Source organism: Condylura cristata, unplaced genomic scaffold, assembly GCF_000260355.1.
Source record: "Condylura cristata isolate star-nosed mole 26May11 unplaced genomic scaffold, ConCri1.0 scaffold00006, whole genome shotgun sequence".
NCBI classification, from domain to species: Eukaryota; Metazoa; Chordata; class Mammalia; order Eulipotyphla; family Talpidae; genus Condylura; species Condylura cristata.
This window is the reverse complement of record NW_004567107.1, coordinates 34,545,631-34,564,734: the sequence shown is the minus strand read 5'-3', so window position 1 is coordinate 34,564,734 and position 19,104 is coordinate 34,545,631. Positions and strand designations below refer to the sequence as shown.

The 19,104-nt window shown below is 37.4% G+C and overlaps 1 protein-coding gene across 1 annotated transcript in view; it reads right to left on the bottom strand.

Moving 5' to 3' along the window:
- The window catches only part of TRPM6 (transient receptor potential cation channel, subfamily M, member 6), a 99,487-nt gene that overhangs the window by 34,538 nt on the left and 45,845 nt on the right, over positions 1 to 19,104 (bottom strand). The window contains exons 23-29 of the mRNA XM_004677990.2: positions 17,173 to 17,347; positions 16,868 to 16,982; positions 12,726 to 12,919; positions 10,166 to 10,298; positions 3,873 to 5,005; positions 2,993 to 3,105; positions 1,168 to 1,288 (exon numbers count right to left, since the gene is read on the bottom strand). Coding sequence (XP_004678047.1) covers positions 1,168 to 1,288; positions 2,993 to 3,105; positions 3,873 to 5,005; positions 10,166 to 10,298; positions 12,726 to 12,919; positions 16,868 to 16,982; positions 17,173 to 17,347 — 1,984 coding nt within the window. The remainder of the gene's footprint in view (positions 1 to 1,167; positions 1,289 to 2,992; positions 3,106 to 3,872; positions 5,006 to 10,165; positions 10,299 to 12,725; positions 12,920 to 16,867; positions 16,983 to 17,172; positions 17,348 to 19,104) is intronic.

Genomic DNA, 19,104 nt, shown 5'->3' with positions numbered 1-19,104 from the left:
GCAGGTTAAAGCACAGCACTGAGAAGCTAAAGCCACTTCAGCATGAGTTCCATTCCCACCCCGGAGGTGACCCACATGGCGCAGCAGAACTTTAATGACCCTCCCACTGCTCCCCTCAGCAGTGTACTTCGTCAATTCTGCCTGTTCTGCTTCCCACTCTGACTCTGGTGAATCCTCTCACCACCCCTACACCTCTGTACTCTAATTCTGTATATATAAATAAATAAATCTTTTTTAAAAATAGAAAACAAAAAGAAACAACAAAGTCAAAGGCCAATAGAACAGAGGAAATATTAAAATTTAGAGCAGAAATATATGAAATAGAAAAAAAAAGTAGAGTCCAAATAATTAATGAAAACAAAAGCTAATTCTTCAGAAAAGAAAAAAAAAGACAAACCTCTAGCTAGGCTCAAAAAGAAAAAAAGTGAGGGCCCTCCTTTGTGGCACAGTTGGTCAAAGCACAGCACTGAGAAGCTAAAGCCAGTTCTGCATAAGTTCAATTCCCGTCTGCCCCGGAGGTGACCACATGGCGTGGCAGACCTCTCCTGACCCGCCCGCTGCTCCCCTCAGCAGTGTACTTCGTCGATCTGCCTGTTCTGCTCCCCACTCTGTCTCTGGTGAAGCCTCTCTCTGCCCCTGAGCCTCTGGCCTGTACCTCAGTTCTGTATACATAAATAAATAAATCTTTTAAAAAAATAAAAATAAAAATAAATAAAATTTAAAAAATTAAAAAAGAAAAAAGTGAGAAAACACTAATAAATAGAATCAAGTGAAAGAGCAGCAGTAACAACAGACATCTTGGAAATACAGAAATTCCTAAGAGATTACCTCAAATATCTGTATGCCAATAACCAGAATTATCGAGAAATTTTTGGATAAATTATTTCTGAGACTGAGTCAGGAAGAAATAGGAAACCTGCACAAACCAATAAAAACAAGGAAATTGAAACAGTAATCAAAAGTCCAGGACCAGTTTCAGTAGTGAGTTCTACCAAGCTTTTGTTGATGACACAATACATGTACCTCTCAGATTCCTCCCCCCAAAATGAGGAAGACAGAATGCTTCCAAATAAATTTTATGAGGTCAGCATTACTTGATACAGAAAGCAGACAGATATCACAAAAAAGAGAACTACACACCAGGGCTCTGAGAAATCTATTACATACTTAGCTGACTAAATTTGGACACCGTGAGCCAGTTGCTGCTGCATCCCTCTTTGGAAGTGTTACTTTCTCCTGAGTCTGAATTCCTCAAACCACTTTGAGAGCAGGTGTTGACTGTTATGACCTGGAGAGAAAGACACTAGTTGGAACACAGTAAGATTAATCTGAAAGCATTTTGAGTCACATTAATTGAGGCACCATGATGAAGAGCAGTTCTTTCGTGTTTCACTGGGGAACTTACTGTAGTGCAGTCACATGTTGGAACACAACAATGCACACTTGGCTCCTGAAACTTATGATGCTATGATGCAATGCTACTTTAACTTAAATAAATAGGTAGATAATTAATGAATTAATATAGTGGGCTTCCCTGATGGAACAGTGGTTCAAGTCCCAGTGCTGTCAAGCTAGCGCAAGCCAGTGCAACACATGAGTTTAACCCCTGACCAGGGAGCTGAACCACATGGCACAATAGAACTCTCCTGTCTCACCCACTGCTCCCCTCAGCAGTGCATTTCAGTTAATCTGCCTGTTCTGCTCCCCACTCTATATCTGGTGATTCCTCTCACCCCCTGCATATCTAGCCTGTACCACAGCTCTTGTATGCATAAATAAATAAAAATAAATCTTTAAAAATTTTTTAAAGTAGTAATGGTTGCTAACGTTGACTGCAACTGGGAATTTTTAAACTCATGCTTACAGGACACATGCATCCACATGATTTTTCTACTTCTTCATGATTAAGAAAAAACATAATCAAGTTTTCCAAATGTGTATCCCAGTCATTCAGGACATGTTCAACCCCCACCATCATGGATCCTATATCAAAATCTCTGATTCAGTATGTCTTGATGAAGGGAGAATTTGATTCTCAGATTAAATACCCAGGTGATGTTAATGTAGCTGATAGGAAACCATAGTTTGAGAAGAATCACTGGTATAAAGAAAAATAGGGCAAAATAAAACATAAGGCTGTGATACAAAAGATCTGGTCCTGAAATTCTAATTCTGTCACCTAGAATTTTCTAGTTATTGGAAAAATAACAATGTCTCTGAGCCTCCATCATTAAAAAAATAAAAATAAAAATCAGGACCTCCCTGATGGCCTAAGGGGTTAAGTCTCAGCACAATCACTGTGATGGCCTGAGTTCAGTCTTAGGGAGCTAACCCTCATAGGGGGCAGCAGACCTCTGCTGCCTTGCTCGCTACCCACCCTTAGCAATATATTTCAGTAAATCCATCTGCCTGCTCCCCACTCTGCTCTGGTGAATCCTCTCACTGCTAAATATTTTCCAAGAGAGATTATTAGAACATATGTTCACACAAAAACTTTTATACAGGGCCCTCCCTGGTGGTGCAATGGGTTAAAGCACAGGACTGCAAAGCTCGCTGCTGCCGCTTCAGCACAAGTTCAATCCCCAGCCCCAGAGGTGACCCACATGGCACAGCAGACTTGTCTGTCTCGTATGCAGCTCCCATCAGCAGTATATTTCAGTTAATCTGCCTATTCTGCTTCCCACTCTGCCTCTGGAGAAACCTCTCACCATCCCTGCACCTCTGACCTGTAGCCCAGTTCTATGTGCATAAATTTAAAAAAATTTTTTTCTACAAATGTTGCTAACAGCTTTGTCTGGAACAGCCAATAACTGAAGGTATCCTTCAACATGTAAGTAGAAGTGAACCATAATATATCCACTTTGACAATTTTTAAGTTTGTATCTTTACTCTATCCAGTGCAATACTACTTGTTTGCATGGCATTTTATAATAAAGAGAAACCAAACTAATACAAGATACTATCTTAACATAAAAGAATATAATACACTTACTGGAACCTGTAATTCCTGTTTTTTCTTCTTTTTCTTCGATGGTTTCCTATCCTTGTTTAGCATTTTTGTTTTGATCCACATTGAATGCCCTATCTCTGAGGATTTTGAAAGATCTGTAAGGGAATGGGTTGCATGAGACATTTTGAACTGATAAATGGGAATGATTTTGTTTTACAAAAAGGACTGGAGAATGGGGAGAGTAAGCAAGCACTCAAAAGTCAATTTTTTTTTCTTCAAGTTGTAGCAATGCAAAGGATTTAGTACCATTAAAAAAAATTCTTTTGCTTCTATCCCACTCCTAGGTAACTACTTAAATGACACAAAAACACTGACTCAAAAAGATACCTGCACCCCCATGTTTACTGCTGCTTTATTTACAACTGGAAAGACATGGAATCAACCCAAATGCCCAAAAGTAGATGACTGGATTAAAAGGATGTGGTACACTGTACCAAATATACACAGTGGAATATTACTCAGCAACCAAAAAAAAAAACAATACATGCCTTTTGTAGCAACATGGATGGAGCTGGAAAAGATCATGCTTAGTGAAATAAGCCAGAAAGAAAAGGAAAAATACTGAATGGTTTCACTCATAGCAGGAGTATAAAGGACTAGGTTAGAAAATAATAATAATAATAATGAACAACTACACACCAGAGACATTTTACAGGGGTAGAGTGGGGAATGGGATCAGAAACGGGGTGGGGGGCCAGGGGGGGAGAGAGGGAGGGAGAAGTACACTGAACTATGGTGATGGCACATGGGTGATTTGGTGATGGGAAGCCCAAGGGGATTACAACTGAGATGGAAAAAGGCACAAAATGATGTAAAAATAAGCTATTATTTTTTTTTTTAAAAAAAAAGGTTTGCTTCTTACTTTTACTCTTAGGGGTCTTCAATTTCTCTTCCTTGTGGAATCTCAGACTATGACTCCTAATAAAGGGCCTGTCTCTTCGGAGAGGATTGATCCAAAAGGATGTGTTTGGTTGGAGTGCTGGTCCCATCTCTGAGCAAGCACTACTTCGGGCCAATTTTGTTGAGTTGTCAGATAGAGACCTGCCTCGGGTCTGCACCTGGCACTGTCCACTGTGACTGGACTCACTATGAGTGCAGGCTATGCAGATCTGCTGTTTTTTCTTGACACTAAACACACCAGTTTCATCACCTTCTGAAAATGCCCAGTTCACATATCCACCTCCAGTTCGCATGTTCTCAGCTTGGGAAGGCAGGGAAGTGACTTTTGTGGGTGCGGGTTTACAACTCAATGTGGGTAAAACTTGCTCCCCCTTGTCTTTTGTGTATGGTACATCAGTTAAGTGCTCTAATGGCTCCTTGTGTTCAATTGCTGATTCTTGAGCTGTGACAACTGGAATTTGCCAAATCTGATGAACTGGATTATGGGTGGCTTTTTTAATTGCCAGCTCATCTATAGCTGGCTCCACAGATGGCCTGAACATAGATGAATCAGATTCTCCAGGAAAAGGTCCTTGGTTTTGACAAGTAGGAACCAGGAGAAATTGACCATATTTTGGATGTGCTTTCTTGCTAGTGGACACCCCAGATGCAACCATACTATTTTCTGTTTCTTGTTCTTCATGGTCACCTCTTATGTTTAAAGCCTTTTTCTGACTTGCTGTTATCTCAAGAAGAGGCCCCTTCTGTACTCTTGGAGGATGCCAACCTCTAGCCAGGCTCCGAAGTAAAGAAGGAGGAGTGCTATAATACTGGTATTTCTTCTGTCCAGAGGTCTCCATGCTGTCTAGAACCTCTGCACAGATGACATTACTCCAACTGTGGGGAAGTTTCCTGCAAACAGAATGTTTTCTGTTGGCCAAGAGGACCTCATCCTCTTGTAAGGTGTCAACAGCAGAAAGGACTTTTAGTGTATCCACTGTCAGGGCAGAGAGGTCTTGCAGGTGTCCCACCTGGCTGTCCAAAGACAGTAAGGAATCCCTGATAAAAGATACTTTTTCATTCATTTCTTTCAGCTGGAAGTACATCTCTTGTACCCTAGAAGTGAGGAGGAGAAAAACCAATAAACACATTAAGTCAACAGAGATTTGCTCACTCTCTTCCTGTCTATTTCCATTTTTAGGTGGCTACTCAGCTCAAACTGCTTCCCACAGTTGGGTCTGTCATCTGTTTTCTCCTCCCTCCAATATGTATTTTCATGCCAGGATATCTCGCCCCCTCCAAAAATCCGCAGTATCACTACAAAGAGGAAAAACTACAAAGCTTATTTCCAGATTTTATTTCTCACTAATATTTCAGAACTACATTTCCAGCTACCTGCTAATTATATGGTATACTCCATCTCATCTTATTATTCATTAATATATTCATAAATGAATGTACTCATCAAGTTAGATAACAAATATTCTGTTGGCAAGTATTGTGCTATTTTTGGTAGAAAAAAAAAGAGGTTCTAGGAAGAAATCAAAAGAATAGAAATATAATCAATAGTCAAATATATCATTGGAAAAAATGTACAGATCTTTGAAAAAATCTAAGTTCAAATAGGTCTTTAGAGTTTCAAACAAAACTAATACAGAAAAACTTTATGAAAAAAAATTAAATTATCTTCAATAACCTAACTCAAAATTATGATGTCCAGCCATCAATTCATAAAAAAGTAACACACGATCCCTTCAACTCTGCAAGAAAAAAGGTAAATCACAAGTAGAATCAAATTAAAAGGCTTGATTTAATTTAGAGAATTTGAGAGAAAGAATATAAAATACTTTGATAAATATTTACATGTATACAGCTCTGTAAATATCTCTATTTGAGGATGGGGTTTGTTTTGTGTCACCCGAAAGAGATATGCTGAATTCCTAATCCACAGTATTTCCAGAATATAATCATATTAGGAAATAGGCTCTTTCCAAAGGTAGCAAGGATATATAGTAAGGCTCTCAGTGAGGCTCTTAAGCCATCAAGACTGACACTTTATAAAAAGGGACAATTTGGACACGGAGGGAAAAACAATATGAAGATTTACATGGAGACAGTTGCTGTATAACTGGAGTGATGGAATTACAAGTCAAGGAACACCAAGGATTGCCAGCAAACACCAGAAGCTGAAGTGGCAAAGAAAGATTCTCGCAATGGGCCCTGCTGATATCTTGATTCTGGACTTTAACAATGCATTTTTATTGTTAGAATTTTGATACCAGTCTTTGATACTTTGTTCTATCAGCCCTATGAAACTAACACAATTATTTAAACTTAACAATCAAAAGAATAAATTACAAATATATCAGATTTGATTAGAGAAAAAAAATTGTATTCATGAACTACACCACAAAATTTTTAAATGTAAATAAATTGGAAATTATTCTAACAAATATGATAATGCCTTTTTATCCAATCATAAATCAAGAGCCTACAAATACTTTAGGAAAAAAATTGTACTAAAAGACAGTTCACTAAAGATAAAAGAGATAAGGAAGCACAGTACAAGATTCAGACTTACTAGGTAAGCAGAACAATTCAAATTATTGTAAAATGACTTCATCTACATTGTTCGAACACTTTTTAACCTAGCAAAGTTTAAAAAGATTAAAATGAATCAATGGCGGCAAGGGTGCCACCATTAGACAACATATATAAAGAGACTCCAGGTTCACTATGCTAAAGAAGATTCATATAACATAGAATATTACATACCCATTAAAAATAATGCTTATGGCCCTTCCTGGTGGCGCAGCAGGTTAAAGCACAGCACTAAAAAGCTAAAGCCACTAATGCATGAGTTCGATTCCCGCCTGCCCCCGAGGCGACCACATGGTGCGGCAGACCTCTCCTGACCCACCGGCTGCTCCCCTCAGCAGTGTGCTTCATCGATCTGCCTGTTCTGCTCCCCACTCTGTCTCTGGTGAAGGCTCTTGCCGCCCCTGAGCCTCTGGCCTGTACCCCAGTTCTGTATGCACAAATAAATAAATCTTTTAAAAAAAATAATGCTTATATTGATGACAGTAATTTCTCTGACTGTTTCTGGTAGCAGGGGCTAGTATTTGAATATCTGTTCTGGTCTACATTATATATTTTTAAATAAGATGTAAAACCCTGCAAATAAGGATATTTACAAAGATTGGTTTTGTAAACCAATCTGAAAAAATATTCTTGATGTGAAAGGTGGGAAAAGAATATATAAGCTTGTATAATTTTAACTAAAATTTTATAGAACATTAAACCAAAATTTTTCCAATGGACTCTGGCTTATATCACAGCTTCCTTTGTTTACTTCCCCAGTTTTAGTCTTTCACTGGAGAAGGGGAGATATTTTTCAATTTCTCAAAATATAAGTCTTGATAAAGAGAAATAAAGTGGGAAAACAGCAAATCAACAGTTTTGTGACTAATACAACCATATGAAAAATAAAAAAGATACCTAGTCTTGTTAAGGGTGCAAGAAGTAGGGTTTATACTATTAAGATTTTTAGCTCTCAGTTGTACCAAACAAGCCCCCAAATAGATTAAGACATCTCCTCTCTGGAAAATATTTCAAATCACAGGATTGAGAAATCGTTCACTTCTTTTTCATAGGGAGCTTTGCAAATAGAATTAAGGGATAAAGAGATATTTTCCAATTTGATTACACTTTTGTGTGTGGGACCCTCTCTTTCTTGCTTGTGCTATAGAATTCAACTCCTATATAACAGAGGTTTAATAAATGCTTCCTGACTTTCTGGAACCTATAAAACTACAATTGACAGGATACATGTATATTCCCTTACAAATGTGCTTAATTAGAGCCTCTCCAACTAGTGCACTGTTTCATCCAATCTGAAAACAGGACGGTCTGAACAGCAGTAATGGAGACTCATTAAGTTCCATTAGCAGCAGTCATATCCAAACGGATACAAAAGAAAGCAGCGACTATTCACAGCAACAGGTAACATGCTATAATAGTGATAAGTAACCTGATCGCCCTCAAATCCAGTCCTCTTCACTTTATAGACACTTATTTCTAAAACTAAAAGTCTTATGAAACATTTTAATTATAGTCCTCAACCAAAAACTATATTAATTTTTTTTAAAGATTTATTTATTTGTACATACAGAACTGGGGTACAGGCCAGAGGCTCAGGGCGGTGAGAGGCTTCACCAGAGACAGAGTGGGGAGCAGAACAGGCAGGTCTACGAAGTACACTGCTGAGGAGAGCAGTGGGCAGACCAGGAGAGTTCTGCCACACCATATGGTCACCTCCGGGGCAGGGGGGAATCGAACTCATGCGGAAGTGGCTTTAGCTTCTCAGTGCAGTGCTTTAACCTGCTGCGCCACCAGGGAGGGCCAAAAGCTATATTAATTTAACTAGCCTTTCGATAGATTCTTATCATTTTAGTTTCCTCTGTGCAATATTTAAGGGTGAAAGGGAACCGATATGAATATTTTTTTATTGTGTGTCTTTGGATATTTTTAAATGTCATTATAATAAAAATAATCATTCTGCTCATCATAATTGCTAAATATTTGTTATGATCATATATCTGTATTTTAGAAAGGACCTACATTATTATTATTATATTTAATCCACAAAACAACCTTGTAAGGTAGAGGCTATTAGGATATATTTCATTAAAAAGTCACACATCAGTGATAATGAAGCCTCAAACATTATGATCTTATAATCAGTGGCATGAACCACTGAACTCCAGCTCCACTCAGCAACTCCTAAGGGATCTAGGCGAAGTTCTTTTGGGACTCATAGAAGCCCCAAGAAGTACTAAATGAATTACACAAACACTTCTATGCTGGGAGGTGTTCACAAATGTTCCTCAACAAGTCTTCAGGACCAAGTAATGACAGCACCTGCTTACATGACAACTCTCTCCTGAGTCACATGCACATGATGTTAAAAGGTTTAAACTGGGGCCCTCCCTGATGGTGCAGCAAATTGAAGCACAGCACTAAGAAGCTAAAACCACGTCAACATCAGTTCAATCCCCACCCTGCGAGGTGACCCACCTGGTGTGGCAGATCTCTCCTGGCCCACCCACTGCTCCTCTCAGCAGTGTACTTCATTGATCTGCCTGGTCTGTTCCCTACTCTGTATCAGGTGAATCCTCTCACTTCCGCTGCACCTCTGGCCTCTAACCCAGTTCTGTATGCATAAATAAATACATCTTAGGAAAAAAAAATCTAAACTGTCTCCTAAATTGCAGCACTTCTGAAACAGAAAGAATGTACCCACACATGTTCACTTTTGCCAGCACATCTTTTCTTCAAACCTCTGAAAGTCCACACTACATCTCCCCATGCTCCTCAATATCATGATACCCATAAGCCTTCCAATACCCAAGCTTCGTTTTCTTGTGCTCTGGCTATATTCCCTCCTTAAATCTTGCTTGAGGAGAAAGCTGAGCCCCTCCATAAATCTGCCTCCTTGGAGAACTTCCCTTCAGCAAATCACCTCCTCTCTCCTGCTCCTGCAATTTCTTTCTTGCTCATACTCATTTCCAGGCAGTAAAACGTGTCACAAAAACATGTCTGCACTTGCACTAACTGACTCCACTTTTATTCACTCTTCCCTACTTCAGTGAGGCCCCATCAACTCCACTGCCCACAAACTCCCAAAGCAACTAACATGCCGCACTCAACCTCCTGGACACACTCACTGCCTCAGGTGACTACGCTGGCTCTTTCTTCTGCCAGGTGTGCCACCCAACCAGAAGTCTCTGCCTAACCCGTCTCTCCCACCCTCTTTGGATTATTCTTCCTCACATCCCTCAGAGCAACCTTTCTGTACCAGGCTCCTCTAACAGTCCAAATCTACCTCAACACTCTCTAGTTCCTTACTACCATCATTTTTTTATACTTGCATACTTCTTTCTTTTTCTTCATTGATCCTTCAGTACCAAACATCTTTTATATGGTTTCTGATTTAATTTTTGATCTTCCCCACCTCACCCCTCCACATCCACCTACTAAACTGTAAGTCCTATAAAGAGAGGTACTCTCATGACTTATTGGCCATTGATCTCTAGTAACTAGAAGAAAGCCTAGGATATAGTAGATGCTCTACAAACATGTAATGGTTGCCTGAATATTCTGTTACTAGAGAAAATTTTAGAGAACACAAACCACTGGATTTTGAAAACAGTTGTATTGATTTAGACATTCTAGTAGAATCAGTTTTGGGTAGCAGTTTGAAGGTAGAAATTCTACCTTTCTGATGTCACTCGGATCTGTTCCTCATAACTATAATTCAGACCTTCCATCTTCTCATGGAAGTATTTTTCTACGCACTGCTCTTCAAAATCATGGAGTTTCTTCAGATCCTCTTTACTCAGGTAGAGTTCTGTAGAAATAGGAAGGCACATAAAAAGAATATTTACTTATTTGTAACAGGAAGATGATACAGTATATAAGTGGCTTTTCTACTTTGTTGAAGATTCATAAACTGTAGCACATGTGTCTGCCTGTCACACAGTGTTCCTAATATTGGTGGAGAAGCAGTACAGAAACAACTGGAAGCACCATCTGGGTCTTTTCTATTTCTTCCATAAATAGGGATGGGGATTTGAAAGTGACTCAAATTATCTTTTTTTCCTTTACTAACTGGTTTATCTATCAAAATGACAGTAAGTAACTTGTCAAAGTAGACAAATTCATATGGTAAGATAAGAAAAATTTATCTTGTTACACAGTTTATATATATACTAGGTTCTTCTATTGAAAAAGAAATTATTGCCACTCAATAAAAACTATCCACTTAATCTGATTATTTTTAACTAACTCATTAAAAGAAATAATTTCCAGACATTATGGAGCTGATACAATATCTATGTAAAACCTTAGCAGTCACATCCGCTCTTAGCTCTCACTCTGACATGACAGGAAAATACATAAGCTCTTGAGCAAGTCTCTAATACTTGGAAAATATATCAGTAGTGTTATAAAAAGGCAAAAATTGGAAAATTGTCTTCCTTCAATCATTTTACTTCAATTAGGAGGCGGGGCCGCATTAGCATTCTCCTGAATTAATTAGGAAAGTAACTATTCCATGATTTTACAACTATATGAAAGATAAAAATATTAAATTTAAAGTCCAAAAACATGACTAATGGAAAACTATATTCAAGTCACAAGAGATGTTTACTTCAAGTGCACAATGTTTTCTGATTTCATTTAATAATGTATAAGAATCTTTCAGAGGCTCAAAAAGAAAATCTAATATCCTCCCCCCAACTTAAATGTGTTTGCATTACCATTAATGAATCTTTTATATCAATAAAGTTTACATGATCACAATGTAAACTTGTGGATTCTTAAGAGTAAATACCTCAAAGAGAAACACCATAACCCATTATACAGCCTGCAGTATATGGGGTGCTCTTGGAACTTTCCACCAGGTGGCACTATTGCCCCATATGCAAACAATCTTCAACACAGAAAATTCAAGCATTTTCCTGAGTTCAGGGTGAACAAATCTCTCTACATCAGAAAATCTACCTGAATGTCATATCAGAATCACCTGTAAGCCCAAAATAAGGTGATCCCTGGAAAGGTTCGCTTTGGTACTAAGAAATCTAGCCAAACCCTAATTAATTCCAGGATGTCTCAAGTGGTTTAGTCTCTATTAGGTTGCAGTGGTTCTACAGACAGGGCCTAGATGACTCTCTATTAGAAGTCTAAAAGTTGTATTATAGTTGCAAATCTTTAATTGCAGTTGTGCTTTGGCTTCCTTAGTAAGGCTGAATCTCTTGAGAGGAAGAAGTGAAAAAGAATAATAGGGACACAAGAGGAGACACAAGAGGAGAAGAGTGTATCACATAGTGAACTAACTTACAAGAAGTAAAAGCATATCACCCTGTCCATCTTACAATGACAACTGTAGCCGATCAAATATATAGTCTATAATCCTTTATCTAACACTCCTGGTGTGTTTTGGAATTCAGAACTTTTCTAGTTTTAGAAATGTAATATTGTACATATACTATAACTGATTTATAATCCCTAGCTAGAGCTAGGGGAGACTCTAATCAAATACATCATTTCTACAGCAAAGTTGATGAGAGAGTGAGTAGCTTTACCTTAGATCTATCAGCCTCTTCAGTTCAAATGAGTCTTTCCCAGTTTAAGAAGGAAAAGACTTTCAGTCTTCAGAAATATTTTGGATTTAAGAATTACAACAAAAGGTTGTGGATTTATGCCACCCATTTTCTTTATATTTAGGAAATGTGCCACAAACCAATGATGAAATTGGTCAAGAGAAGTATTAAAGATATGTAAAACCACAGTAAATGTTCTCTTAGGACAATTATATCATGCAGTCAAGATATGGCTAGGCAAAAATAATGAGGAAAATCACTTAAGCTGATTTTCCTCTTAGTCCACAAGACCTTCTGTAACTATTGTGTATGGGTCTCTCTGACTACTCTCTAGGAGTTATTCTTCCAGTTCCTAGGTAAACAGGAAAACACAGGTTTTCCGAGGAACATAAAGCCTTTACACATCCAAGCAGAGATTTTGCCCTATGTATTTCCTTTTTCTCAAATTATCAGTTTTTGGCCAAAGATACTATGAACACATAATGAAATCAAAGCATTTATAGGACCAGATACACAGCTGATACTCTAAAGTGAGTTAACTCCCAGAGCCTTTCATCCTGTGTCTTTAATTCAACTAACAGGACTAATGCCTCTACTCTTTACTCTTTTCTTCCTGCCACATCCCCTGCGCCTCTCCCAAAAAAAAAAAAAAAAACCACACACAACAAACTTACTTAATCCAACATCACCCTCTTCTTGGTCCTTTGGAGCTCGATGATGCCAAAGTCGGCGAAGGAACAGACCAACATGGCTCAGTAGGATGAAAGGAGGGGGTAACCAAGGCTTCTCGTGGTAGGTCATGATGTAGCGATAGCGATTATATTTCCAGAGGTTATTTGAAATCGATTTCATATCGACATAAATGTTACTGTAAGTTGCAGTAAGAGGGAGACAAAGATTTAATAAGAAATTGTGATCCTAACAAATAGATATTTTATTTTCCAACTTTTATGATTGGTTCACCTGACATTACTGGCAGTTAGCCAAGAAAAATAATATCCATTGCATTTATGAGTCTTCTTTCACCAACCAAAATAATTAATCACCTTCTACAATAAAATATAATAATCAGAATAAAAAAAGCAAAATATAGAAATTACAATGAGAGAAAAGAAAATGCTAATATTTTTCATGTAATGAACAGAAACTGCACTCTGGAATTTAACACTATTCTTGATCTACCATCCTTTTTCACATAAGAACCTCATTTTTGTCCATAACTAATTCTTCATAGTAAACAGTTTTTTTTTAAAGATTTATTTATTTATGCATACAGAGCTGGGTTACAAGCCAGAGGTGTAGGGGCAGTGAGAGGATTCACCAGAGACAGAGTGGGGAGCAGAACAGGCAGATCAACAAGGTACACTGCTGAGGGGAGCAGCGGGAGGGTCTAGAGAGGTCTACCATGCCATGTGGGTCACCTCTGGGGCGGGGGAATTGAACTGGCACTGAAGCAGCTGCAACTGGCTTGCAGGGCTGCGTCCTTATCCGTTGTACCACCAGGGAGAGCCCCAGTAAACAGCTTTAATGATCTTCTATATCCTCATAGAGATCCTCCTAACGTTCATTGTAAGAAATGCTAGAACAATGCTACTTAAACTGCCCAAACTAAAGAGTATTGATGAGAAAGGAAAAGGAATAAATTCATCCTAAAAAAAATCATGGAGATTCTACTTAGAAACTCAATATATTATTTAGATTAATTTTACAAATAAAATAAGTAAATAAACCCCTGACTAGTAGCACACTTGGGATTTTCCCTTTAATTATACCAATTACAATATGCAAATAGGACAGTTAATATTGAGGTCACAGAACTTACTATGGTTTGTGGTAGAGAAATTTTAAAACAACATATCATCCTTAAACACTTCATTTTTCTCCTATAATATGAAAAAGCGGAAGAGCACAGTGGCATGTCCATTTTATCATCATATTTAGGTTGATATAAAAATTGAAGTTTTGTAGAAAAAGATGGCAATATTTAAATGGGGTAGCCAAATTTAGTAAATAAGCTGGGATAATGATAAAGAAAAACAGAACTATTCTGGAGAAAGCTATTTTAGCTAAACAGTTAGGGAGAAGTTCCACTCAGTCCATAAAGTTGATGAAGCAAACATGTACTAACATGTACAGTGGTTCTCAAAATGTGGTCTCCGACCCACCAGCATCTGCTCACCTGAGAATGTGTCAGAAATGCAAATTCTTAGACCCTATTTCACTACCAATTTGGAAAGTCTAGCAGGGCCATTCAAATAAACTGTGCTTCAGCAAGCCTCTAGGTGATGCTCCTGAACAACTGTTTGAGAACCACCCGTTTAACATGCTATTACTATTCCAAGTGGGAATAGTACAGCCTATGACCAGCAGGTGGCAATATGCAAGTGTATTTTAAGTCCTTCAGCATTAATGCCATAAAGAGGCTACAAAGAACTCCTGGACAAATAATCAGTTCTGGAGTTTGTTAGCTTACTTGGTCCTCATCTCTAATGTGCGTTCTTCTCTAAATTGAGAAGGCTGACCAGGGTGAGGATTTTTCAACCTCTCTCTGATAGCATTTTTGCAAAACAAAAATCTCACTTTTAATTATTACTTAAACTGTTTTTAAATGACTAAAAACACTGAATACCAATAAACATTACAAGCTCATAAAATGCTGGTGCTCACAGGGATGATAGCTATCACATAACCTTGTCACAGCAAGAAGGTAAGTCCTTCCCATAGATGTGCAACAAGTCATTTTTTTGTATTTGATTTATTTTGCTTCCCTTAAACCTTTCTCATCTTTATTTAGATTCCACTGATTTTTCCTATCTTTTTCTCTTTGGTGAGATGATTAGTGAGTAAAATACTTACTACAGTGCTATGCATATAAGAGTTATGCAGAATATACTAGTTTCTCCTCACTTTGATTTATTTTATCTGTTAAACATAAAAATGCTATGCAATTTTGTCACTTAAGATAAATTCATGATCAAAATGATTGGGAAAAAATATCCCTTACAGAACCAAGATCTTTTCCAGTAGAAAAAGCAGGAAACAGAAATATATAGATAGGTAGATAGATAGATTATAAAAGACATTTGTATGTATAATAACAGTGAATATTAAGGAAAAGTAGATGACTAAGAAAAGGGGGCTACTTTTAAATATCACCCCTAGAGACTAGGCCTAAGTTTAAATTGGGAGTTTTGAGCAAAGACTTGAAGGGGATAAAAGAATGGGGAAAGACCAATCCAGGCAGAGAAATAAGTGTAAACACACCTGTATTATTTGAAAACCTGCAGTAGGTCATCTGGTTGAGAGGGATGTGTTAGGGAAAGAGTATCATGATGCGTGATTTGAGAAGTAGCAGGAAAGCCAAACCACACGTAGCCCTACAGATTATTGTAGGAGCTTTGACTTTCATCCAGAGAAAAATGAGGAAACTTTGAAGCAAAGGAGTGATATCATCTGACATGTTTGTAAAGGCTAATCAGAACAACTGTGTTGAGAACAGAAAATAGCAGTCAAAGATAGAAACAGAAAAAAAAAATAGGAGATTGTATGGTAGGGTAAGGTGGAGAGAGGTGGTTAAATTGGTGATCTGACTGAAAACAGAGTCAAGAGTTCCTGACAGTGTATAGAAAAAGGTTTATGAGAGACATTAAAATGGGTTTTGGTCTGAAGAATGGGAAAGATGAAACTTTGACAAAAAGTACAGACTTCTTCATAGATTTGAGAAAGACTACAAACAGAATAAGTAATTACTGGGAAAAAGATCAAGAGTGTGGATGTTTTAAATTTTAGAAATTATACATCTAACTAATGTTGGAAGGGTTAGCTGGACCTATAAAATTGGAGTTCAAGAAAGAAACTGGGTTGCAGATAAAATTGGGGTTTATCAGCATGTACAGGAAACTGAACAAGATCACCAAGCGAAGTGTAAATAAATGTGAATAAGGCCTGGGCTCTGGGACATTCCATTGCTAAAAAGTTGAGAGAAGATGATCCAAGTGAGGAAGCCAAGAAGTAAAAAAGTGAGCCTTAGGCAAAGGAGAATAAGCTCTAGTGGGAACCAGTTCAAGAAAGGATCTTAAGATCCCTTTAGCCAATTTAAACCCATCAACTCTATTCTCCAATAATTCTAACTTATTGCTTAATTACAATGTTTTTTTAAAGCTCCAGTCTAATATGAAGAAAAATGTGTAGTTTGCAAATAAATAACATATATTTCATTCTATGAAGTTCAATACTATTTCAAAATCAACTTTAAAGCTAAACACAAATAAAAATTTAACACAAAACTTGCTAGTTTCCTTGATTAATTAACCTTAAGACAAAGAAACAAAATTTAAAACTATAAATTAATTGCAAATTAATTTCCTATGGTAAGTATATTAACAAATGTATTCTATCTTATTTGCCATGAGTTCATTCATTCATTTGTTTGTAACTTTAATTGTATTTTGAGATAACACTGGTCATATACAACATTGTATATGATTAGGGATAAAAGTTTACACCAATTTAGATATAAGTTACCATGTCACACCCACCACCAAAGCACCCATAATCCTGTGCTGGAGGCATTGGGGCTCCCTCCCCACTTTTCTCCCCATCTGCAAACTCTCTGTCATTCTGCTTTTAGTCTATTTTCTCTTCACTTATAGTTTGTTTCTTCCTCATGTTCTGCTTCCTTCCAAGCAGTAGTTTAATGCCTGTATTTTAAAGCCTTAGTAATAAAACATGGGACTCACCAAAGATTATAAACTCAAAAAATATATGCTTCTATTCTGATTTAAACAAAATCGCCATATTTAACTTAAATACGTACTTGAAGAAAGCAATCAGCAGGTTCACCATGATGATATATTGCACAAATAGGTAGACAGCTTGGAGAAATGGAGTAAGAAAAGAACCAGGAGGGCAAGTTGACATTTTTGAGCAAACTGTAAAGACAGAATTTTAAAGGGTAAGTTATAAGGTAAATCACAATGCTGTAACTCACCAAATAATTGGCACATAATTTAACCGAATATCTTAAATTTGTGATATTTTAAGTTTATTTTCCAACCTATTTTTTACTGTAAGCATCTACAAAGATTTTATTTTTGCACCATGGCAAAATCTCCTACACACCATCTATGTCTCCAGCGTAGACTTCTCCATATATCATCCAATATGGCTCAAATACAATATCCCGAGCTAGGCTCCAAGATGGAAGCTCTTTTGGTGAAAGGATGGCCTTGCGTGCCACTCCAAAGCTCAGCAATACTATGGCCATTATGATGACAATGTAGAACATGTTTGCTGTCTGTAAAACAGTACATGACAATAAGTTTACCAAAGGCTTGAAACTTAATACAAAGCAATCACTAGTGCCATCCTAAATATACCTATGCCAATAATAAGACCAAGGCATTCACTGACCAACATGCTTTAGCCCTGAATATCTGGACTTCCTTTGGCTAAACTATTTTGTTTTCTCTGTACAAGATGTGTTTAATAATAGAATATACAAAAGATTGAGAATCTATGTTTCTTTAGAAATAATAAGCTGTGGAAACCCGTGATGGGAAACCCGTGGGGATTACAATTGGGATGGAAAAAAAAATGTACAAAATGATGTAAAAATAAACTTTTGTAATAAAAAAAAAAGAAATAATAAGCTGTAAAGAACTTTCGATTTGTTCATATCCAACTTTTCATCATTTGGAAAAGAAGAGGGAAATAAGAGTGTCTTGAAATTATTTAAATGGTTCCTTGTTTCCAGGATTATATTTAGGAATTTATCTGCATCTGAGACTTTGATAAGACAATTTCACTTCACTTACTAAATGTATTTCTTTTTTATTTTGTTAAGATTTATTTATTTATGCATACAGAACTGGGTACAAGCCAGAGGTGCAGGGGCAGTGAGCGGATTCACCAGAGACATAGTGGAGAGCAGAACAGGCAGATTGACAAAGTACACTGCTGAGGGGAACAGCAGATGAGACAGGGGAGTTCTGCTGTGCCATGTGGGACACCTCCCTGGCCAGAGATCGCACTCACAATGAAGCACTGCAGTGCCACCAGGGAAGGCCTACTAAATGAATTTCAACTCAGTCTCACTTGTTCACTGAGGTTCAGCAATTATTCTATAAATATTCCATGACCGTATCTTTATTTTTTAGCCTCCCATTCATGAGATAGGATCCTAGATGACAGAGTAATAGTGACTTGTTCACTTTTTGTCCAGAATTCTTTCCACTTCCTGCCAATGTAGAACTTGGAAGCCATTTTTGACATGGCTATGTCATATGATGTAAGGACTGTAAATGCACATACATCACCACCTATCATATGTTGCATTAGGGAGAAATAAACTGTGCTAAGTCACTGAGATGAATTGGCTACCTTAGCAGAACTTTCTAATTAATACCATTGACACCAAGACCAGAGAAAATACTGCTAGTCCAAGAGAAATACAAAATATGAAAAATGTTTTCTGAGGCCTGGAGGTTCTCCATTTTCTGTTCTCTTCCTTGGTCTCAGCAATACTCTTTTTTTGTTTTTTTTCCTCAAAAACTTGTCCCTTCACAGTCAGTGTGTATTCTAGAAAGAAAAGCCAAGATGACTTTGAAAGGCTGCAATTCCTAGACAGTAGGTCTTAGGTCTTTGTGTGAAGTCAATTTGGACAAAGTTAACACAACTACACCAGGAGCGCAGATAACAGAGCCAAGTGGCCCATACTTCAATCCTGGCTTCCCTTATTATGCCCTGGGGGATCTTCCTAATTTTGTATGTCAAATATGGCTAATAATAATAGCCCCTATCTAATAAATTTGTTTTAAAGAATAAATGGATTAATATACACAAAGTACTTGAGGCAGTCTGCGGCTCATTGTGAGTACTACTTAAGAGTTGACTAGGCATCATCAAAATGGCCATCCTGCCAAAAGCAATATACAGATTACTGTATATTGCTGTATTGCAGCCAAAACCCTCATGTCTAAGAAAAATCAAAATGGAGGCATTACAATCCCAAACTTCAAGCTGTACTACAAAGCCATAATAATCAAAACTGCA